Here is a 23,987-nt window from a genome sequence, read left to right as displayed (position 1 = left end):
ATCCGCCCTCCACACACAACAAACAGTAGAGATTGGAAGCCATGCAGAGTTAAAAAGGCACTTTTTACTCTAATTATAATCCTTAAGTGAATGAAGAAGAGAGTTGACAATCCTATAGCACTTTACAGTTGACTGTGTATTTTCATATATATTTTGATTCAGTCCTCACAACGATGCAGTGAGTTTTCTGATACAATCCCTGCTTCAAACATGAGTTTACCAGGTTTTAACGAGGTCAGGTGACTTGACTGACATACTTACAATGGGCAGAGTCAAAATTCGAACTCAGACCTTACGATTCTGTGATGTTCTTTCCACTACAAAGCGAACATAAAGAGCCAAGCTTCGCAAGTCCCCATTAAATGCTACATGTCCACAGTTGTTAGAAATTATGAAAGTAGAAGCTATGTCACCACAGGTCAAGTGCTGTCGATAAAGGGTTCTCGCTTTACTCCTTAACATAAAATCTCTCCCACATGCTTGTCTCACATTCCTCGTCTGCGTTACCTTTGCCATTTCACTTTCAGTTCCATGCAGTAGTTATCTGAAGGCCTAAGCCTTGCATTTACTCTTTAAAAGATTGAACTTGAGGATAAAGCATATTTATAGAACAATTGCACTGAGTCATAATTTCCCTCAGCTCTACCAACCAGTAATTTCCAAAGCTGGTGAACGACCTCATACATTAGAGTAGAAGGTAGAAATCAAAATGAGTGAAATTAAACTCAAACTCATGAAGACTGAACAACACTGGAGGAGAGCTCTTTCTTTAGCAAAATACCAAGCAAAGTTAGTACTGCTGTAGAAGAGGAGATGAATAAATGTAGCTGCTGAAAACAGTATCTGATGTCTTGCTCAGATGTTTAATGGATTCGCATTTTAAACAGGGCTAATAAGAAATAGCCCTTAAGGCATTTTGTAAAACTTGCCATTTATTTTTAGGAGAGAATTTTTTTGGGGTGTGGGGGAGGCAGCCTCATTTGTTTAAAAGGAAAAAAAAAAACCAGATATTTAATCATTTTTGCTTAGACGTGAGTAAGAATGGGAAATTACCCTAGTTATCTGTTTTCATTCACTCAGTACAACTCCCAAAGGCCATGGAAGTAAATGAATGGAAAAGAATGCCAAGTGAGGTATGGTATTTATGTGTCTGTTGTAAATGAAGTTGTCATTCCTAAACCAATCAAATCATACATTTTTTATGAGAGGTTGCAACTTGCAGAGAGGTGGAAATGTTAGACACTAATTAATAAACGTGGCTGGCAAAGCAACTCAGACAACTCAGGACTCACAAACTAAGCTATGGGAGGATCATTAGAATACGAAATTCAGTAGTGCTTTTCCATTGATTTCATGAAATGCCTGTATCCTGTCAGAAGGTTCAAGAGAAAATACAGTCGGCTTAAATTTTCCAAGTTAGTTTTGAACCAGAGATTTTAAGGATTTGCTTGTTAGAGGGGTATTTTTGTGGTGGCTTTAGATTGTCTTAAAGTTCAAAGAAAACTAGAGATTACTGGATAAGCATCAATAACATTAACAGAGCATTGAAGCTGCCTGGAGTGGATGGAGGATGCCTTGCATTGTACACCAAACAGTCATCAATTCCATGGTTGGTTTAGAGGGTAGTGTTGTTTTAAGTCATCAAGTCACTGTTTAATTTAACTTGAATTGAAACTAGTAAATACTGCAGATGAATTACTGGATAGCTCTCCAAACCTTAAAAAAGAAAGAGTCTACAAAAATGGAACTTTTTGGACCTTTTAATGAGTTCTCTGAAAAAGAAGAGAATGTGGTTTCATTGGTATGCAGCATATAAGGTTGAACCATATGAAACGGTCACTATTAACCCATGTTTTAAAACTACAAAAACAGCAATTTCACAACAATTACTCAACCTAACTATAAGTATAGATGTTTCTGTGTAATAAACATAGAACAGTTATATTGGCAAAGGAAATATGTGTGTACATGCATGAAAAGGGTCATTGTGCCATTGTGTGGATAAACACACAGCAGAAGTTCATGGACTGGGGGTTTGCCTGATTCCACTAGAAGAGAGTATGGTGGAATAATGCGTAACAAGCCTGGAAAGGGAGCTGAGGGTCAAAGCATAGAATTCCCTGAAATACATGCCAAGAAGCTGGATATTAATTTGGCAGATGAGTAAAAGTTTTTGAGTGGGGGAGAAAAATTTCTAGACTCAGTTTTAGACAGATTAAAAAGTCAGTGGTGTAGAAGATGGAAGGCCATTTAATGACCAGAACTGGTGAGGAGGCTGTTTTGGGGATCTAGGTGAGCAGGAATGAAAACCTCACTAGGGCTGTAGCCGTGGAAATAGAAAAGTCTATGAGAAGGAAAGAAATTAGCAGAGAGAGCTAAACTGATGATTTCAAGGGGTAGAAAATTAAGCAAATTTAGAGCCACACCAGAGTGTTAGGTGAGAGGTCTGAGAAGCTGGAAAAGAGCATCCCCCATCCTGGGGCTGATGCCCCATAAGCCATGGTCTCTGTCCAGCTTCTCAGGTTCTCTGTGGGGTACCCAGATTCAGGTCATTTCCTATGGGGTGAGGCAGAGGTGTGGCTGGAAGAGTCTGAGTAGTAGGGTCATCCTGGGAAGCAGTGTGAGAGATCAGCCCCGAGAGAGCCCAGCCCTGCAGAGAGGCTCAGAAGATCTAGGTGAGGAGACTTGTTCCCGATTTGAGGCCAGCACGGGTACCAAGTCCTCAAGGAGAAAATGGGCACTAGGGACCCAGGTGCAAGGGCTGCTTCAGCCCCACAAGCATGTCCACGCTGGGTGAGGATTACAAGGGAGGCTGGGGGTCAGCCTCTCACTGGCTTTTGGGGCTTTGTTCATCCCGATTCCCAGGATGTCGAGAAGTGAGTCACAGTGAGCCCCACCTGACGACAGCTGGCACTGGGGAGGACACCAAAGGCTGATTGAGCACTGAGGCCACAGGCAGCATCACAGGCAGAGACAAATGTCACAAGGATGATTTCTTGTTAAAGCAGACTCGTTTCTCTTAAAATAGGAGAGAATACTAGTTGTTGGCATCTATTATTGAAAGTAATGGTAAAAATCACAATCACTTTTGTACCAACGTAATAGAATCTAGGATTGGAAATGTAAATGAACCGCCAGCTCATTAAACCACACCTTTAGTCGCCTTTAATGGCCAGGTCAGGCATTATCATTTCAGTGTGTATTTTGCATTGGTCAGTTAGGCAGCTTGTCTAGTTTAGCGCCTGGGCAAGATCTGGAGAACATCTGGAAGAATGAGTATTGGAGTGTCCATCACTGACTTCGGAAGACAGTTCCACAAGTCAGAAAGGAATCATGGCTGAGAAGATGTCAGTGTATTTCCCATTTAGTGATAAGGGAAAATTATTACCTACCTTTCTCTTAATTTGAGCTCATTAATCAGTAGTGATTGTGATCTTCTGAGTGTCGCACACAATTTTCGTGGTCTTTCGTTGTAATTGTAGCTGTCATCGTGCAGCCTTAGCAGCATTATAATCCTACAAGGCTTTTCTTACGTTGAATCTTTCCATTTATCTCCATTTTTAAAATTGTTTTATACCCTCTAGTTTTTTGTTATTAAAACATATAGATGTAAGCAGAGGACTCTAGACAAACCTAGGTATAAACTTTTAAATAAAGCTAGTTTTGCTTTGCATTTATGTGGGAGCTCACCTGACTGGATTCGTTGTTTCTTATATCACAAAGGTGCAGTGGCATAGAGGGAAGAACTACAGTATTATCAAAGAAATTTCCTGTTCACAATGACATTGCTGAACACAGTGACAACAATACCTTCTACTGAGATAATAGCTGGTTGGGTGCCACATTGAATGGGAAGGTTAAAAAACGGCATCAGTTTATTCACCTTTATCACTAATATAGTGAAAGTGTTTCTAAGAAAAATTATACTAAGAAAAGATTGCCATGTTTTTGAGTAGCAGTGCTTCTGAAAGCGGCACACTCACGCTTTGATCATAGCCGTTATTTTTCATTCATGGTCCATGCCTCCTATTTTAAGCCATTCATTTTTCTTCTAATTTGAACATTCGGTAAAGGAAAATGAAAGCTTGCGTTATTATTTAGGATGAAAACACAGAACCTCATCACAGCTGATGAGTGTCGTAAGCGCTAGGCTGTACCTTCTCCGGTTTGGTATGTGTTTTATATACAGAAGGTAATACAGGCTGAGTAGGATGCCAAGTTTCAGATGGGGATGTGGAAGGCTGTCTGACAGCCGATGAGAGTCATCTGTCAGAAATGATGACTTCATCACCATAACAGACTCCACATTCCCTCACAGAAGTCCACCCAGAGTCATCTAGTTTTCCTGCAATATTTTATTTTATTTTATTTTTTGCCAGAACTGAATGGCGATATTGCTGGTTTTTCCCCGTTTGGTGTACGATTTCAATGGAAATGTAAATAGGTGGTAACTTTACAGCACAAAGGCTGATTTGGAGCCTGATAAGCCCAAATCAGATACGGGGGTCTGTAGTTTTTCTCCACCGCTGGATTATTAGCATATAGAGTTGAGCACTGCTAGCTGTATATATCCCAGGTGACCGAGAAAGGCCATTCTTTCCAGTGTGTTCTCTTAGCTTTCAGTTGGGACCTTTTCTCCCTCCCCTCAGGGAAACTCCTATGTGATCCAAACTAATAATGAAGACGAGGACGATGACAACTGCAGTGGGCACTTACTGTGCCTTCAGTGTTTTAAGCGTGTCACACGTATCATGGCTATCAGGAAAAAGTTGTAATTTATTTCCACTGTAGCTTTTTTGCCCTGGTTGGGAGAAGGGGATATGAGAGAAGGATCACTTAAGTTTCTTTGTTGTTATCAGATTAAAACCTGCTTTTTTCTTTTTTTTCTGGCTTAGATCACTTTTATAAAATTATGTCAGCAAATGGTGACTGGAAGTTTTCTGACCAGGCACAGTGGCTCATGCCTGTAATCCCAGCACTTTGGGGAGGCCAAGGCGGGTGGATCATCTTAGGTGGGGAGTTCGAGACCAACCTGGCCAACATGGTGAAACCCCGTCTCTACTAAAAATACAAAAACTTAGCCAGGTGTGGTGGTGGGTGCCTGTAATCCCAGCTACTCAGGAGGCTGAGGCAGGAGAATCACTTGAACTCGAGAGGCAGAGGTTGCAGTGAGCCAAGATCGCACCATTGCACTCCAGCCTGGGCAACGTGGAGTTTCTGAGAGTGAAACTCCATCTCAAAAAAAAAAAAAAAAAAAAAAAAAAGTTTGCTGTATGCCTCCTGTGTTAAACATAAAAGAACAACTTGAAATAGCGCTGATACTCCGAGGTTAGGTAAATGCCATGTATTCTGCCTCCATCATGGAATTGGCATCTTCAGAGGGTAACAGTGTTTTCCCGAATTTCCAAATCAGATAAATAGACCTTGCATAATCAAGGCAGTTAACACAAAGCCACATAGTAGGGCCTTTGGACATGAATGTTGGCTCACTCAACAATGAGTGGTCTTCGCTTTGATTGGTTTTATAGATTCCAGTGTATTTTTTGCAGTGTCAGTTGGTGAATACACCACAGAATGTAAGATCATTAATGTCAGTAATTCACAACCATTATTTCCTCTCACAGAAGGACTGATCCTAATCTTGTTTCTCTTCAGTTTGCTTCGCAGCATCTGTGTAGAACATTTCAGACAGCTGGCCCTGTGAAAGACACCTCAGAGTCTAATCCACTGTGTTGAGTTTTGAACCTCTGGATTCGAGCAGAGATTTAACTCCGTCCTTGTTAGTCAAATGGCAAATTGGCCAGGGCTACACTTTCCTGGCCTGACTCTAAAACTATTTATTTTTTTATTTTCATTGCATGTTTTTAAGCTTTCTTTCCTGCCCTTTTCATAAGACCCAAACAATAATTTTTGTTCTTGAGCCCATTGTTAAAACATTGTATGTGTATATGAAAACACATAGGTTAACGACACACACATATAAAGTATGAGTTTCTCGTTGGAAAGAAGCCTGTAAATTGAGGCAGTCTTCCTGTGTAGTGTGGAAAAGAGAAATTATGGTAATGTTACAGATTTTTAGAAACCCCAAACTTGCTTGTACCACAACCATGTGGATGCACATGAGAGGCGGCATGGGGTAGAGGCCTCGGGCTTGCGCTCCCACCTGACAGACCTGGGTTCAAATCCCTGCTCTGCCACCTGCTTGCTGTCTGACTCAGCCAAGTTATTTAGCCTGTCTCTGCCTTGGTTCCTCATAGGTGCCGATTTCTGGGGCTCTTGTCAGAATTCAGTTAATTACCATGCGTAAAGAGTCTGTAGAGTGAAGGTGCTTCAAGAATGAAGGTGAAGAGAGGCTTCCTCTGTGTTAACAGCAATTGTCGAAAGGCTCCATTCTACTTATCAGAAATAGTTATGACCTCCAGATGCAGTTTTTGTCCCAGTGATAAAAACTGCTTGTTATTTATTTTTTGAAACAGGGTCTTGCCCTTTTACCCAGGCTGGAGTGCAGTGGCACAATTTCAGCTCACTGCCACTGCAACCTCTTCCTCCCTGGTTCAAGCGATTCTCCTGCCTCAGCCTCCCAAGTAGCTGAGATTTCAGGTGCGTGCCACCATGCCCAGCTAATTTTTGTATTTTTAGTAGAGATGGAGTTTTGCCATATTAACCAGGCTGGTCTCAACCTCCTGACCTGAAGTGATCCACCCACCTTGGCCTCCCAAAGTGCTGGGATTACAGGCATGAACCACCCTGCTGGGCCAGCTGCTTGTTATTGATCTGACAGATTATTTTTGTCATCTGTATTCTTTCAGAGATGTCCTTCTAGTAAAGATATCTTAGCAAGTTTACCATAGTGTTACTTTTTTTTTCTTTTTCGAATGTGAAATTTCTTGTTTAGTGGTCATTAATGTTAACTAAGTCACCATCCCTAAAGCTGTTTTTCATGATTCCCCATCTCTGCTATCAGGAGCATAATAGAACAGTGACTGGAATTAGAGTCACTCATGAAGGAGACAGGCAAACCTGTGTGGCTTGGGGGGCGCCTTCCTATGTAATAGAAGGTCTCGTGGCGGGGCACGCTCTCTTTCATTTGAGGGGATGATGGGCCTCCCGTCGGTGGCAAATCTTTTGAAACTTGTTTTTAGCATTCCCAAATTTTTTTAGAGAGATTCAGAAAGTACAGGTGCCTTTGGCAGTTCATAGCTAATATACAAGCGAGACACGAGTATTCTCCATGGATGATTTTTGTGTTGTCATGGAATGAAAGAAAAATACCAGTGGGTCTTTACTGGCCAGAATATTTTCATTTTCTCACTTGGCACATAGCTCTTTCACGAATTCACTTCTTTCCATCCCTTTCTCTACTTTTAAATATTTTATGGGCAATAGGCTTATAATATGTGCTAGCACGGCTGCTCTCTCAAGGGGTCAGCATGGGTTTAATAATGAGATGCGTAACAGTAACTCTGTAAAAACCCAGTTCAGGTTAAAAATGTTTTATTGAATCTCAGGTTAAAGGTGGTTAACTCATCAGTTGGTGATGGCTGGGGTTAAACAAGTTCCAACATGAGTTCTCCTGTGTGAGGAACCAGCTGTACCCCTGCCCACAGACGCTTCCTTCCCCCAGGACTCTGTCTCCAGACTAGGTCTGTGTTGGCTCAGAATCCTCCCTTTCTGCAGCCGAGACCCACCAAGGCAGAGGGCTTCAGAGAGCCCCATGAGACTGTGTCCATAGCAGCGACTCCGGAGAGCGTGGCTGCTGAGTGCGGCTGCTCCGTGGCCAGCTTCGCGATGGCACCAGGTGGTGACAGCTGTTGGCAGAGCTGTGTGCAGCGCTCTGTGTATGCACTTACCCCTCAGACTTGAGAAATGGCTTTGCTCCAAAGTCGTACTCTCATTTTCATTTTCATGAGTCACAGCTGGGCCCTTGTGTGAAGAATCGAAGGTCAGCGTACTCAGGAGTGAGAGGCATTAGGCCCAGTCATAGGCTAACCAGGGTGAAGACCAGGGTGGACCACTCAACTCCGGGACCCTGTGTGTGTAGGAAGGGAGAAGAGGTGGGAGGACCAAGAGCCGCTTATCCCCAGGAGGTGGGACGAAGGGGGACTCCTGATGCTGGGAATGTGTGGTCTGCCAGCAACAGATGGCTCCTACCAGGGCGACAGGGATAGAGGCGTCAGTGGCAACTGGTGCTGGGTAACAACCGAGCCACCGTGTGCAGTCGTGGGTGCAAAAGCTTAGCTTTGGGGTAGAAGGGACAGTGAGACAGGGGCCTGTCCTCAAGAACCTCCAGCTCACCGAAAGCCCAAGCAGACCCCTGAAGGACCATACCTCCGTGTAGCGAGATGCTCCTCTCCACGGGCCCCACCTTCACTGTGCACAGGACACCGACACAGGAGCAACAGAGCTTCAGCAGATGCCTTCTCAGGACCACACTTAACTCTAGTCCCTTCTCCCTGGGAGGAAGGAAGAGAAGGAGCCCTTGAAATTTCCCCTTTTGCTATGTTTCATTGGTTTTTAAACAAATAGGGTTAAATAGAGACCAAGACATTAGCCAGTACCTTAACGTGCAGCTTTGGGCAACGTGTTACTCTGGGGAAAAGAAAAAAAAAAAACTTCTAAAAATTCATGTACCATCAAGGAAATCTTCAAATGAGTGGGTTTAGAAGCCTTTCTTGAGAGCAATGTGAACTTGAAGAAACGTGTGAAGTCCCATTTACTCCTGTCAACAAGATCTGTTTCCAAACTCATGCTCCTGCCGTATCCCTGCAAGCATGCTGCAGCCTCGCGTGAGAGGACCAGAGATCTCCTGTCACCTTACAAGCTTGCTGCAAGTGCAACTGAGATGAACAGACATAATAGACCTATTAATTCTTTCATCACGACTCAGGATAACCACTCTGTAAAGTCAGAGGCTGGTGTCTGTAAAATTCTTAGACTCATCGAACAGTATAGATAGCTCATGACAACACAGACCACTGAAGATTTTTTTAGGCACAGCCCATACTGTGTCTAAAAAATACTCCTGAATTAAAACTTCGCATTCTGTGCGGCCAGAGATGCAGCCTCAGTTTAATTAGCACACATCTCTTCAGAGACTCCTTGCAAAAATTCTGGAAGATCGTGTGCTCCCTTGTCGTAGACAGAGGAAGGAGGTAGTCCCTGGGAACTAGCCTCAGCCCTGACCCTAGCCACACAGTAGGTAGATTGAATTAGTGACCACCACATCACCTGGGCCTTCCCCTGGTCTCCTGCTGTCTACTGGGACCTGCAGGCATGTGCAGGGCACAACATGAGATCCTGCCTCCAGCCCCATCTAACTCTGGCAGCGGGGAGGGCCAGGGTCCCTAGTCATGGGGAAGCAGTTGAGAAGCAGTGGCTCTGACCCCACCGATTTCATCATTAGCTCTTGAGAAGGGTGCTGAGGGTGTGGCCGCTGGCTGCCTGTCCCAGCACCTAGGGTGGTTTTAATTAAGGAGTGAGTAGATGGGCATTGTTTTCTTTTTACTTGAAATTGTCCAGCCCATGAACATATCCCTCACTGTTAGTCTTGTGCTTTAGGTGTCTTGTTTTCAGTGAATGTTCTTTTTAACACCTTCCATTGGCCAGGCACCATGGCTCATGCCTGTAATCCCAGTACTTTGGGAAGCAAAGGCGGGAGGATCACGAGGTCAGGAGATTGAGACCATCCTGGCTAACACGGTGAACCCCCCCATCTCTACTAAAAATACAAAAAAAATAGCCAGACGTGGTAGCGGGCACCTGTAGTCCCAGTTACTTGGGAGGCTGAGACAGGAGAATGGCTTGAACCCGGGAGGCGGAGCTTGCAGTGAGCTGACATCGCGCCACTGCACTCCAGCCTGAGCGACAGAGTGAGACTCCGTCTCAACAAACAAAAAAAAACAGCTTCCGTTGCTTCCTGTGTTGGTTAGGATATCATATCATTGTTCTTGATCAACAGTAGGGCCTATTTTCTCTTATTCTGTGCCTCCAAATAAACTGTTCTTTTCCCTGAAATGTCCTTTCCACATCTTCTGGTTAACATGAGGATCCTTTGAGAATGAACGCAGACATAGCTTCATGTGAGACGCCTTCCCCAGCGTGTCCTTCCTCCATCTGTGCCTGGTGTCTCTTCGAGTTCGCACCCTACAGCTCTTAGCATGCCTCTTATCACGATGCAGGAAGTAGTTGCTGTATCTGTCCCTTCTACCACACTGCAAGCTCCATCACCATGAGAACCCCTTCTCATCCTCCTCTTCCCAGCATCTAACATGGAGTGTCCGGTGCAAACGAACACGTGAATAGACGAGCAATCATACTGGGTCAAATCATTGAAACCATTTCTGTTACAGAGGAAGAATTCTTTTTCCATCCTTATACTTTAAAACTTTCAACTACAATGTCTACTCTTTTATAATAACTTTACTATTCAAGAAATCTCCCGAAGTTCTAGGAGTCAGAAGATTTTGAGGAAGTGAAACAGCATTATGAGAATGACTCCTCCCACCCATTTTTTTTTTTTTTGTCTTCCTTGACATTTACATCTTGTATGTGATCAGAAATCTGTAACTCAAATGAACTGTTCATGGTAATGAGCCATTATTAATACAGTCCTGATTGAACACCTTTCTCTAAGAACGTCACAGTGCTTTGCATACATTATCTAGCTTATCTGCAGAACATACCTGAAGTGGGGTGACCATCTATTCAGAATTCACCATGGTCTGACCATCCACAGCTCTGCAAAGTTGATTTTTCCCCTGCTGAGCCCAGGAAAGAACAAAACAAAGTTCAGGTGTGCAGTGGCAGTAGCTGAGTTATTACCACTGCTGCTTTGCTGAGCCTTCTGCAGAGTCTTAGGGCAGCACAAGCCAATTCTCTGAGCAGCTGCATGAATGCTAAGCGTGCAGTCTTGGTGTCATGTGAGTCATGCAGCTACAGAGATCAGGTCCTACAGGAGTTAGGGGGAAGGGAAGATTACTTTCCCTTAAGGGGATATCGCAGGTGCCTTCGAACGAGTGTGTGTCTGCCCCCTTCAGTGAGTGAAGCATCCCGTTCTTAATCGAAGGCTCCTATGGCCAAGTCCCACATGGGACATTTTATGGAGAAGCAGTGTGGTTTAAGGGAGGCATCACCAGATGAAGAGTGGAGATATTAGATTTGTGTGATCCCAGGTCTGTCATTAACCACCTGTGTCTATGCAGTCACTTATTCCCTTCATACCTGTCAGCCGAGAGTACTGACTGCCTGACTTCCAGGGTCCTTTACAGCTTTAGAGTACAGGGGTTCTGTTTTTGCTGCTCCCAAATTTCCACCTCCCATCATCCACACATTTCACAGATGCATCTGAATGCTCGCAGCGCTCTGTTTGCACTCCTCTTCTGTTTGTCCCTGTTTTTTATGTGGACGCGTATCAACCCCCATGATGGACTGCACGCTCCCTGCGGGCAGGAGCCATGTTCGTTTCATTTTTGTGTCCCATGCATAATGTTGGTGCACTCACCTCGTCTGTCCCATATCTTGAACCTGTGAATCTCATCGGACTCTTCTCAGCAGATAAACCTGTACAAGTCTTTCCTGTCTTGAAAGGATGGATGGGTGGCCCCCATCCTCCACTGAGCTTCCTGTTGAACCCCCTTTGCAGGTGATCTCAAAATAGAAGAAGACCTCATTCACCATATCCACTGTTACCCTCCTCCTTTCCCCTCCACTTCCCATGACCAGGTGTTCTCTGCCACTCCACAGAACCTACTTCTGATAAATCCCCTGAAGAATTTTTTATTGTCAAATGCAAATTCTTTGGCCTCTCACAGTGTTTGCTGTGGCCAGCCACTCCCTCATTCTGGAAACTCCTCTCTTCTCGTGGCTGCCATGGGCCCAGTTGCTCCTGCAGCTCCTCCTGCCCCTTGCTCTGCCCTCCTTGGACTCCTCTTTCCTGGTATTCTCTGCAGTTCTGTCCTCGGCTCTCAGCTCTTTGCACCCTTCTTTCCCTCGCTGACAGCTTTGCGCATACCTGTGGCTTCACTGCCACGCTAAGGAACATTCTCTGTTGCCCTGGCCCCTCTCTCGAGCCTGAGCCCCATGATTACAACTTCTGTGTGCACCCCACAGTCACATCAACCTTAGCATGTCCAGACCTGCGCTCTTCAGCCGCCTCTGAAACTCTTTGCTGTGTTTTCCCCATTCGGGCAATCATCCCACCGTCACCTGGTTGTACAGACCTGGAGTTCCCCTTCTCCATCATGCCCACGACCAGCCAGTCACCATGGAGTTCAGCCTCTACCCGTTTTCCCTGGCCTGCGGCAGCAGCTTCTTAACTGTCCTCCCTGCCTGTGTCTCTCTTCTATAATCCATCCTCCACGCTGCAGCCAAAATGGCTTTTCTAGAACTTTGATCGTGTTGCCTTTGTTACTTCTTCTGTACCTGACCACATACTTTCAGACAAAATTTCAGTTCCTTATCTTGCAAGACCCTCTGAGAGCTGGGCGTTGCCCACCTTCACAGCCCTTCCCATGGTCCTCCATGGTCCTCCATGCTCACACTGGGAGCTCCCTGTGAGAGGGAACTGTCACCCTCCCACTTACTGGGTCACTGCAGGGCTACCCCATGGGTTTCACATGGCGGTCCCCTTTCGCTGCTGGCACGTCCAAGGACTCAGCCCAGATGCCGCCTTGCCTTTCCTCACCAGGCAGGATTAAGTCCCACATCCCTGGACTTCTGTGGACTCTGTCCTGCCTCTCCCCACGCGCCTGCCAGGGTGCTTACTGGCTGAGGGCTCAGCATCTCTCCCGCCATCCCACCCCCGCCATTCTCCGCCCGCCTTCCCACCCCCACCACACTGAGCACCTGAAGGGAGGACCTTCTTCACTGGCCTTTGTTCCTGGTTTTTGGCCTAGAGCCTGACAAACGGTAGCTGTTTGCTCCATACTTGTTGGACAACCAGACAGATGCATGCTGGAAGGACCGCTTGCTCAAAGACTGCCCATCTCCCCCTGGCATGTTACTGGTCCTTCTCTCCATTACTGTAGGATAGAGGTCACATTCCTCAGCCCAACTCATGGCTTTCCACAGGTGACTTGTCCTGCTTTTGAAGAGGCAGCTCCCTTAGCCTCTTTCTTCTCCCTCCTCTTCTGTTCTGAAGACCTGGGCCGGCATTAGGTGCACGTGATCCTGACTGCCTGATAATAATTTCCCATGATGAAAGTAGCAGAGCCAAGTGCCATTTCCCTTTCATTTGAATTAGATAAAACCCAGAACTGTGGCTTGCAAGCGATGGAAGTCCACTGGGGAAATGAAAGGTTCAGAGAGAATGGTACCCGTTATAATAAAAGCATTTGCACAGCCAGTGATTCCATCCACCCTGTGGCTTCTGTGTTCCTTGGAGTGCAATGAAATGTAAAGCAGGAGGACCTTTTGGAGGTGGTTTGAGGAATGGATTCTAATTGGAAATGGTGGCGGCATTCTGTACTTGGAGCACGCTCTGTAGACGGGGCACCGGGTGTGATGGGCACTTTATGAAGAGCCATAGGACCCCCGGGTCTGCTGTAGCTCAGGACCTCGGCCCCGCTGTCTCAAGTCCTTTCCACTCCGGTCATGTACTGGACATGATGGGAAGGGGCGCGTCGCCCTCCCTTCCGCCCTCCTCCTCTCCATCCTTCCTTCCATCATTCCATTCTTCAGTGGTTCTGTGTTCCTATTCTGTATTTGTATTAGCATTTAATAAAAATTATATACTGGCACTGATGTCAGTCAACTGCTAGATCTTCAAATTACTCATGAGACCTAAGAAAAACCTATGTGACAAACATAGGCTGGCCAGAAAATCCCGCATGATTTAATTTTACAATAATCTTTATAATGATACAATAACAATAGCTAAGTTATTTTCAACACATCTTAGCCTCTACTTATGAAGCACTTTACATGTATTTTCTCGTTTACTTCTGACAGCCTTACAATTCAGGTGTTATCTCCATCTCACAGATGAGGAGACCGAAACTCAGAGAAGTTAAGACACTTGCTTGAGACTGCATAGCTGTAATAAATGGCAGAAGCAGAATTGTCTATAACATAGAGGCAGAAACCATATTGAGTGGCAGAACCAGGTTTCAAACTGAGGTCTGACAGCAGAGCCCAAGCTTTTAAATATGTTCTGTGTTACAGGGTCCCGTGACTTAAAAGGGTTTGATTCCTGAACAGAAAACACAGGCTTGCTTTTTAACATGGTTAATATTACCTGGGAGAAGTCTTGTTATTACTTATGAGCCCTTAAAAACAGTGTCAGTAATTGAATTGCTTCAGATTTCTGAGAGTATTTTTACAGTTGTTCAATCTGCCTTTACTTTCTCACTTTTGTGTTTTTAGATGCATCATCCCATTCAGATGAAACCTGCAGATAGTGAAAAGTCAAACGGTAGGTGGTAACCAACTGTCTTGTTTAATAATATCTGCTGCTTTAAATTACAAAGTCAGTTGGGGGCGGGAGAAGCTGGCCCGGCTGCTTTTCTCTCTAGAAGGCAGAGAGCGCTGCGCCAGGAACCTTCTCTGTGACCTGGATGTCTGAAGGAATGCACTCTCCACTCTCCTCTCTCCTGTCCCGTTGATCTCTGGCGTAAAGATGTATGTTACAAGCAGTGGCTTTCTGTGTCCTTCTGTTGGGGACTTGCCCTGTATAGGGACCCTGTAGCATTTGGCTCCTGTCTCCTCCAACAAAGCAGTACAGGGGCATCTCATGGAGATCCAGAGGACATCTGCAGGAAGGGAGTTGCCCATGAAGAATTAGGCTATCTTTCTGTGGGTGGGGAGTGGGGTTGGTTTTTGTTTTTTCACCTTTTGCATGTGTTTTTTGGACTTGGAGACTGCCTTATGGTACTCTTCTCTAAATTGCACTGATGCATTTGCATCCAGATTCAGAGTGCAGTCTGCTGATTAAATCAACGTACACTTGGTGCAAAAATCTGCATTTGATGAGGTCCATAAATAATTGGGTTTTGCCACTTCAAGACACGAGAGAGTTGATAGCCACATTTCCCTCTTTAAGTTTTTGTTTCATTTCTACGAACCTTCTGTCCCTGTTTTGTTCTTTTAATTTACTGAAATGTATGTTAAAAGAATCTTCTACCATCCTAGACTGGAGAGCAGCTCTGTCCCATAAGACTGACATAATCAGCACTGTTTCCTTCCAACAGGCAGTTTTGCACCTCATTAATTAGTAATCAGGGCAGAAGCCATGCACTTAGAGATCTGCATATCTGCAAATGGAAATTATGATTGGGTTCTAAATCTCTCCACAAGGTATTTTTTGCTAATTGTAGTGCATTCCATTTTCTGGCTTCTCCACAGACTAGAAAGTTTTGAAGAAAATTCCAAGTCATAGCATGGTGCTGCCAGCACCCGGCTTGTCGGAGCTTTCTTCTCTCGGCTCTCAGCAGAACACTGTGGCCCACACCTGTAGTCGAAGCTGCTCAGGAGGCCAAGGCAGGAGGATCCCTTGAGCCCAGGAGTTCAAGGCCAGCCTAGGCAACATAGATATATAAATAAAGAAAATTTTAAAATAGCTTTTCTCTCTCTAGGAGGGGGCTTTGGTGCTTTAACCACTGTCGTCTCCTCAGCCCTGCACTTTACTTAGGGGTAATTCTTTTTTTTTCTCTACTGCTTTATCACAAACATGACACTTAGCACCAGAAGTTGTCCAGTCCACTGCTGCTCTGTGGCCCCTTGAGCGAGCTGTGCCGCTCCTGCAGCCACCAGTTGTTCATTCATCAGTTACCGTGTGCCAGGCATGTTGCTAGGGGCCGGGGCTGCAGCACTCAATAGGAAAAGGAAGAATAAAAGACCCCAAGAGACTGTGCCTCAGATCTTGTAGAACTGACATTAAGTCTACTGATTTTAGTATCCAGAAGTCACTTAAACACTGAACCTGAATCTCCACATGTGTAAACATGGAATTAATGGTAACTGTCTCACCTAAGTTGGCTTCCCCCCAGCCCAAGACTCCAATAAGATGTTTGTAACACTCTCTGTAATGATTGAATGCTCCTACGAAATGTTGATTCCTGTTGACACCCAGAGGTGGTCTCCTGGCCTCTGCAGGCTCTCCACGGAGTGTGCTGCCCTGGGAGGATGACCACTTCACCCGGGCGGGCTCCTCTCAGCCCTTGTGCTCCGGAGGTGTGTGCTTGCAGTCTGACTTCCTTGGTGGGAGAGAGGAGAGATGACCCTTGTATATTGGGATGAATCCTGTTGGTGCAGGTCATCTCAGAGAGTGTGGCCACCGAGAAACGTTCCCTGCCTTTGGCTCCATAATACTCTAAACGATGTCAGGACAAGGACCATGGAGTGAAAGTCTGTGGAAAAGGTTTTGTCTCATTTCTGAACCTTTGGTTGTAGTTGTAGAAACTTGAGAAATTAGCTGAACTGAAAACATTTGACCTGAAAAATCCCAGTACTAAAACACAAAGGGATATTTTTCTTTTGCATTTTCTGCTGTGCAGGTATTCATCTGCCTCAGAGAACCCTTTCTACAGGCAGCTGCCAGGAGTTTGCAGAGTGTTTTGTTGCTCTTTCTGTCCAGCATCCACCCTGGTCCCTGAGAATCATGTTTGCTTTGGGTCTAGAATCACAGCACATAATAAAACTGTCATGGGCACACCCAATGTTGCATGATCACAGAAGCCGAGGAGGACCGGGCACCGTTATTTTAGGATGAGACAGTTATGTGAAAATGCTGTTTTTCCAGCAGCAGCCTGGGGTAGCGGTTACGAACTGTTTGGAGAAGCCTGGATTTGACCCCTGACTCCACGCTTGTTGGTTTTGTCCTCGGGCAAGTTATTTAACCATAGTCAGCATCAGTGTCTCTTCAGCTGTGAGAGGGGGCTACAGTGGTGTCATCTGAACACTTGTTGTAATGCCCATCTTACAAGGTTATTTGAGGTTTACATAAGTCAACATCTGTAAAGAGCTCAGCATAGCACCCGGCACATAGTAAGCATCCAGTGTGCTAAGTTCTGCTAAGTTAACACCGTTATTCCACTCACCGAGGCAGCCTTTTCCGTGCATTCTGAGCGGCAGAGGCTGGCCTGTCCAGGCCTGGGCTGTTTATACCAAAACATAGCTCTGTATGTACAAATGAAAACCCCCAAGCCTTCTAGTTGAGCCAGTTCTCCCTTTGCTTTGTGGATGGACCTTCATTTTCTGAATTTTCAGTAAGAAAAGTCCAAAAATATAAATGTGCTGAAGGCTGCTTTGAAAGGCTTTTCTATGTAGAGGCCCAAATGGAACCTCACCTTGCACAGACATGAACAGTTTCAAGGTCCTCTTTGGACCTGATTGAGGAATCAGGAGGAATATGTAGTTTTCTAAAGCGAGTGATGAAAGCTGCAAGCCTTTTCTCATTTCACATGGCATTTTTGACAGGTAAGCATAGCTTCTAAAGCTCAAAGAGCACAAAGATTTCTTTGGCTCAGTTGCTCTAAATAGCTCCTATAGTTTTGAAAGAAGTATAACGAGCGCTAATTGCACTTTTATTGAGTTTGCTGACATTTATGGATAGCACAAAGGACTCATCACAGTTAGACACTTACTGTCTTCATTATCACTGTGTTCAGATTTCTAAAACTTTGTATTTGCTGAGCAAGAAGGAGCTGCTAATCATGGATTAATTCGTGATGGACAGGTGAACTCCAGAAAAGCAGTCACCCTTGGCAGCTTTTGTCCATCCAGCGATTCTGAGAGAGGAAACCTCTAGGGTGAGCCCCGAAACGTTAGGTTGCACTCAGATCTGCCCTGCACTTTGAGATTTCACTGAGCAGACTCCCCGAGTCTCCATGGCTTATAACCTGCCCTTTAGTTGGCTCTGATTTAAGCTGCAGCCTCTGGCACACCGCTGGAAGCTCGCGGCATTGTGTTTCCTGTCCACGTGCTCCCACAGGGCCAGGTTGTCCAGAAGGAAAATAATCCCACTCTGGAGAAGCAAAAACTCCTGGGACTGCTAAGAGGAGCACACTGAGGAAACTACCCACCTTTCAACAGAATCCGCCTTTTTTGTTATTTTTCCATTGCAGAAAGTCAAATGGTGGGACAGGCAGGGTATGTGAGGAGGTGCGGATTTCACGCACCATCATAAACAAGCAGAAACGTACTTACTCTCTTCCATTCTCTGTGCCATCCAGCTTTTGATCCTCTGTTGCTGTGCCCAACGAGGTACCAGCTGTGCAGTACTGAAAGTCACAAGCAGTTGCTGAAGTTAGGCTGGCAGTGAGTGATACAGACAGAAGCTGCTTTCTTTCTGGTTCTGGGTCTCAGAGGCTGGAGCTGTGCTCATCTGATGTCTTTGCCTCTTGCCACAAGGGGAGTTGTTTGTTGTCTTTACTCTACATACAGAGCGTTAAATCCATCCATCCCGCTTTTACCCTCCAATCTCACAATTTGCTGGGGCTCCTTAACGCCTAGAACCCAGAAGTGTCGCTTAAGCCTGCTGTGTGTGTGTCTCTCTTAAGGCCTCCAAAACCTCCAGTGTCCATGTGTCAAGTTCAGAGCTAGCAGGAGTCAAGATAACTAAATATTGTCAGCAGAGGGTGCAGACCTGCAAAGCCTCCATTAAAAATAGGGATCATGGAGTGGCTCCATCCAGTCAGTTTCTGATTCACTGGAAGATGAAGAAATAATTTTGAAATTCAAAGTGGAGAGACTCACAGATTTGGAGGCACTAATTAAATGCCATATGTTAGCACTAACACATTGAAAAGTTGTTAATTAATTCAGGCAGCCCCAAATCCAGGTGCGACTTTGACAGATTGTACACCCGGGTGTTAGCACAGACTTAAATTAGGGATTTTTTTTTTAAAATGAAGTTTCTATTCCCCTAACTTAAAAAAGTCACCCCATGTATTTAAAGTATTAACCCATTCTCATCGTATCATAGAAGGTAGACTTCAGATGGCTGCTGGTGTGGAACCCCTTTTGACTGTGGTCATCGTTACTAATCCGGGGGGACCCCACCTGTGCAGCACTTCATGTGTAAAAGCATTTCCCTGCACTTATTCAGTGTCTGTCATGGAAAATGACTTTGCCCCTAGAGGGCAGGGACCTTTTTAAGTGTTTTTGTTTTGTTTTTGTTTTTTTAATTCCTTAAAGCACCTAGCAGAACACTGTGAACACAGTACATTTCATTTGAACAGCTGACTTTCCTGTAGGTTGAAAAAATAAGTGAGACACTTAGTGCCCATGGATACTCAGGAAAAACTCACCAAGATGGTCATCAAAAGTTGATAAAAAAGTTAAGTGAACTCAAAATAACTGTGTTCTTGTAGAATGTTTACAGAGCTGTTAGGGACCCTCAGAATGGGAATTCAGGGGCTGAATTGTATGACTAACTTGTCCCTGGAAAACCAAAAAAAAGAAAAACAACAACTCAGAAGAAAGCTGGGCATGCTCACTATTCCCCATTTTGCCTTTAAAGCAAACACAGCCCAACTGTTGAAACCACGGAGCAACATTGGCTGGTGAGAGACTCCCAAAGCCCAGCACTTCACACACCACACACACAGATGGAAGTTAACGTTTTGATAACATGGTGACGGAGGTTTCCATTTTTTTTTCTTGGCTAATACTTGCTATTTTTAGAAGTGGGACTTATCTTCCTTCTTGCTGCCTGGCCGAGTTGACCTTGAGTGATGGCTAGGAAGTCAGCATTTCTTCATGAGTAGTTTCCATTTTCTTCATATTCGTCTTAGGAAAAAAATCATTTTTAAGCTTACCCAGGAGCTGCATGTTTAATTTACTGTGGCATCCCCCTGAAGCTCAAAACCTACAAATTGTTGTAGCTAAATACCATAATTACTGGTTTACCCGTGAAACCAAGGATTTGGTGGGAATTTTTCATTTGCCTTTGTTTAGAAGAACTAAAACCAGATTGTTCAGGGTAAAAAGAAACATAACAGGAATTTTATTTTTACTCACAAAAATGCCAGCCATAGTTTGCTGGGGGTAGGAGTCTCAGAGATGAGAGGGAGGGAGTCCTGGTGATTTTTCTCGCTATTCTACCCCCTTTCCATCTCATCTCTCCCCTTCCTGTCTGATCTCTCCCCTTTGCATTCATGGGAATGCCACATTTCCACAGGGCCTCTGCCACCAGAATCCTCACATGTTAGTGAGCACAGGCAGTGTAGACAGCCTGCAGCAGGTGGTGTGGATGGCCTGCAGGTGAGCTCCTTGCCCAGGGTATCTGGTGTCTCTCTGGCTTCATTGTTGGGCCTGTGCTGCCCATGACTGACCAGGCCTCACCAGTTCACAGCGGATCCATGCTACTTCGCCTTCTCTGAAGGGAGGAAAAAGAACTTGAATTGGAAGTTTTCCATTGGCATACAGGAGGTCAGGTCCTCAGCGGTCTCCTTCCCAGGGATTAGATCCCGGGGTGCCTGTTGCCCGTGTCTCCTCTGAGTCTGAACACAAGCAGTGGCTCAGGCCAGCTAATGCTTTCTTCGCTGAGCTCCTTCTCTGCACATGAGGCTGAAGATGGGACGTGCCATCCTGAGGTCAGGCTGCTTTCCTCCATCCACCCAAACCAAGTCCCTACTACTCCACAATCCACACCTTGCCTGATTAGGACCTCGTTCTCTCCCACCTCCAGTCTCTCCAGACCCTTCATCCAGCTTGAATTCCACATCCCCCAGCGAGCCTTTCTCAAACACTTGGGTGCACAATTCATAGTTTACAAGTATCGTGGAATTGTGCTTTTCAACTTGTATTCCTTGGTGCACTAGGGTTTCTGAGGTGTTGCAGGAGCTGTCAGTGGGGAGAGAGCTGGGTGGAAGGGATTCTGACCCCCCGCTCACCGTCCCCGCCTCAGGAACCCCGGTCAGCCCAAGTATGACATGGGCCGCCTTCTCTCCATTTCTGGGAGAGAGGAGAGTTTAAACCTTCATTCCACATATGACAAACCAGAGGTCCTCAGAGGTCAGCCTGTTTTCCAAGGACACATGTCAAACTAATGGCAGCACTGGACCTAGAACCTTGATCGCCTAATCACGGCCATTGTTCACCCCTGCAAGCCTCCTCTCCTTCTCTGAACTTGGAGGAGACACAGCAGGGGAAGGAATCCTGGGCTAGGAGGAGGACTCCAGGCTGTGGGCCAGGCTGGTCCCTCCCACACTGGACCTTGGGAGATCTTTTGGAGACAGACAGAAGCTCCCTTAGGTCTCTTCCTTCCACTCTGGGATTCTATGAAGAGGAGCCTTTAGCTGTCTCCTCTAGGCCCTTCAGGGCTGTGCTGGCAATGGAGCAATTGTGATGGAGCAATCATGTGTGGCACTTTAATTAAAAGTACGTTTTAGAAAAGCACTTCCTCAATCACACCAGTCCCTTTAAGTGCTCAGCAGCCACACTGTGTCAGCAGCACTGCAGTAGAGGAACCCACCTGTTACCAGTACACCTGCCCCAGCCGCTTTGCAGCACAGACAGGTGCTTTAGCATCCAGAAGGAACTGGCTCCAGTAAGTCTGGGATAACTGCTTATTGGTTAAATGAAAATGAGACACTTCCTGTCGAGGGGAGGCATAAAAGAGAAAAGCCAATTAAATAGGAATGACGAGATAACACAGATTCAAAAGAAACATTTATGCACAAGTGACTTAAGGCAGAGCCCTCTAGGCCAGGACATCCTTCAGTGTGGTTGCAGCTGGCTAGATTTTTTTTTTTTTCCTAAGAAATAGATTGAAATGAAACGATGGAAAAGAAGCAGGACTTGTCCCCATGGGTGTCTGTGATGTCCTAAAAAAAAAAAAAAGGCACCTCTCCTAAAAAGGACTCCAAACGCTGTCTTGAAATCAGTTTTAACCTCGCCTTTCAGGCTGAAAGTAGTTCACATGTCCTGAGCACAAGCTTGGAGATTTCGAGGAAAATCTCCCGGGTCCCATGAGGTACAACGTCTTGTCTTCCCCACCGTCAGGTGCCCGGGCTAGAATTTGCGTGTCATCCTCATAATCCCCAAATGCACTTTCATTCCCCGAGAATCTTGCCTTCGGTGGTTAGCACAGTATTGTTTCCTTCTTGATCGTTTGTGAAGGGCTGGAAGTTCAGGACCGTCCAAGGTGTTTCTCCAGCAGCAGCAGCGCCGTTCTCCTCTCTAGAATCGGCTTCTTGTTGAGCCGTAACTAAGCTGGCTGCTTAGAACTAGGTGCGGGACCTGATGGGCACTGCATCACCAGTGTCGCGGGAAGGAGGTACTTTCCTAGCTCCGCAGAGCCGTGAGAATCTCTGATCTCTTATTCTTGTCTAGATCAGCAGGGATGAAGCATTTTGAAACAGAAACATGTTTTCTTCCCTCGAATGCTTTGTGACAAGTTTCAGGCGCTGTTTCGCTCCAGCTGTCTTTCCTCTGTTGTCTTTCCTCCCCTGACCTTTCTCTGTCCCTGTCGTTCAGGTTAAAAGAACATCTACAAAAAACCCAGAATAAAATCTGTATCCAAAAGTATCCCCAGGGAATGGTAGTTGTTGAACAGTTATACAAGTACTTTGGAATTTTAGCACATTACCATTAATTTCTGAATCGGAGAAAAGAACTTAACAGCATTCCATGTCATATTAAAACATTTTATTAGTAAGCACAAGCGCACAGGGGGATGGGTTCAGGAAGCGCCAGGTGGGAGGGAGTGGCAGGGTGGGCACATGGAGGGAGGAGGACAGCTGGACATCTGCAGAGTTGGCCTTGGGACACGTGCCTGGTCTCACATGGCTGGGGCCCGGTTTGATGGGGTAATGAAGCATTGATTACAAGAAAAAAAGATGAAATGGCCTTTGCTCATTCCTCACTTTTATCTCCTAGCTGTGGAAGACAGAAAATTGTTCATAGGAATGGTTTCGAAGAAGTGTAATGAAAACGACATCAGGGTGATGTTCTCTCCATTTGGCCAGATAGAAGAATGCCGGATCCTCCGGGGACCCGATGGGCTGAGTCGAGGTGAGTGTGCTGTCTGGAAAGCCTCTCCCCTTCAGTGCTCATTGGAGCTGTGTGTCACAGTCGAGACAGATGTAGGCACCGCACACGGCAAGAGGTCACCCTGTAATACATCCCGTGTGATAAAGTTATCCAACCTGAACTTTTCACCATAGCTGAAATGATCACCTTTGATTTCTCCCATTCAGAAGGCCTTGGTGCCACCATATTAGCTCAAGTTATCACTGTCAGGTGTGCAGCCAACAGGCCGCCCTACTGCTAGGCATCCTTTTCAATCTCAAACGGAAGTGGATTTGGTGGGGGGAGGTGCAAGAAGGAGAGGGAGAAAATGAGAAAGGATATTTGTTGTGTTCCTCTTAGTCCTCGGGCTTCCTGCCTGTGCCTGAAAGAAATGTTAAGAGTATGTTAAGAGTACAGTGACACAAACCAGGAAAAAAGTGTGTCAGTGTTCACAGGTAGTACAGAGCAGATAGGGACGCAGGGTAACTGGGCCTGTCTTGGGGTATTAGAGTTTTATTTCAAAGAATAAGACTGGAGTCCTGAGCCAGGGGAACTCTTTAAGTGACAGAAAAGTGACTTTACCCTGAAGAAGATTGTAGGCTCTTCTTTGCCACCGTGATAGAAACAAAAGCTGTAGCTCAGAGCCTTGACGATAAGCCGGTGTTTACCAAATAGTTGGAAATCACTGTTGTCTTCCCTGTTTGCCTCTCCCTTGACAATGCTGCACACCTCCTTCCTGAAAACACTCATGAAGGCTGATGCTGGAGGTTGACATTCATCTGATCGCAGTTCCCTGAATCAGTCCGAGGTGGAAATGTATATATACAATATGTTTTTCACTTCTTTTTGCTCTGTCGCCAGGCCAGAGTGCAGTGGCGCAATCTCAGCTCACTGCAGCCTCTGCCTCCCGGGTTCGAGCTATTTCCCTGCCTCAGCCTCCCAAGCAGCTGGGACGACAGGCACGCGCCACCTTGCCAGGCTAATTTTTGTATTTTAGTAGACACGGGGTTTCAACACATTGGCCAGGATGGTCTCCA

At 45.6% G+C, this 23,987-nt stretch overlaps 1 protein-coding gene and 1 long non-coding RNA gene across 26 annotated transcripts in view; one reads left to right on the top strand and one right to left on the bottom strand.

Annotated features, from left to right (window-relative positions):
• CELF2 (CUGBP Elav-like family member 2) overlaps nt 1-23,987 on the top strand; it is a 540,282-nt gene that overhangs the window by 438,972 nt on the left and 77,323 nt on the right. For all 25 annotated transcript variants that reach the window (XM_033209735.1, XM_033209726.1, XM_033209725.1 and 22 more), the window contains 2 exons: nt 14,362-14,410; nt 22,819-22,953. In XM_033209735.1, coding sequence (XP_033065626.1) covers nt 14,362-14,410; nt 22,819-22,953 — 184 coding nt within the window. The remainder of the gene's footprint in view (nt 1-14,361; nt 14,411-22,818; nt 22,954-23,987) is intronic.
• On the bottom strand, nt 6,783-18,333 carry LOC117082753. The gene is made up of 3 exons (XR_004436759.1): nt 18,142-18,333; nt 8,329-8,453; nt 6,783-8,029 (listed from the first exon to the last, which is right to left on the bottom strand). It is a non-coding gene; the product is annotated as an uncharacterized LOC117082753 (long non-coding RNA).

Source organism: Trachypithecus francoisi, unplaced genomic scaffold (genome assembly GCF_009764315.1).
Source record: "Trachypithecus francoisi isolate TF-2019V2 unplaced genomic scaffold, Tfra_2.0 Lachesis_group9, whole genome shotgun sequence".
NCBI classification, from domain to species: Eukaryota; Metazoa; Chordata; class Mammalia; order Primates; family Cercopithecidae; genus Trachypithecus; species Trachypithecus francoisi.
The sequence above is the reverse complement of the archived record's forward strand: the minus strand, read 5'-3'. Positions and strand labels throughout refer to the sequence as shown.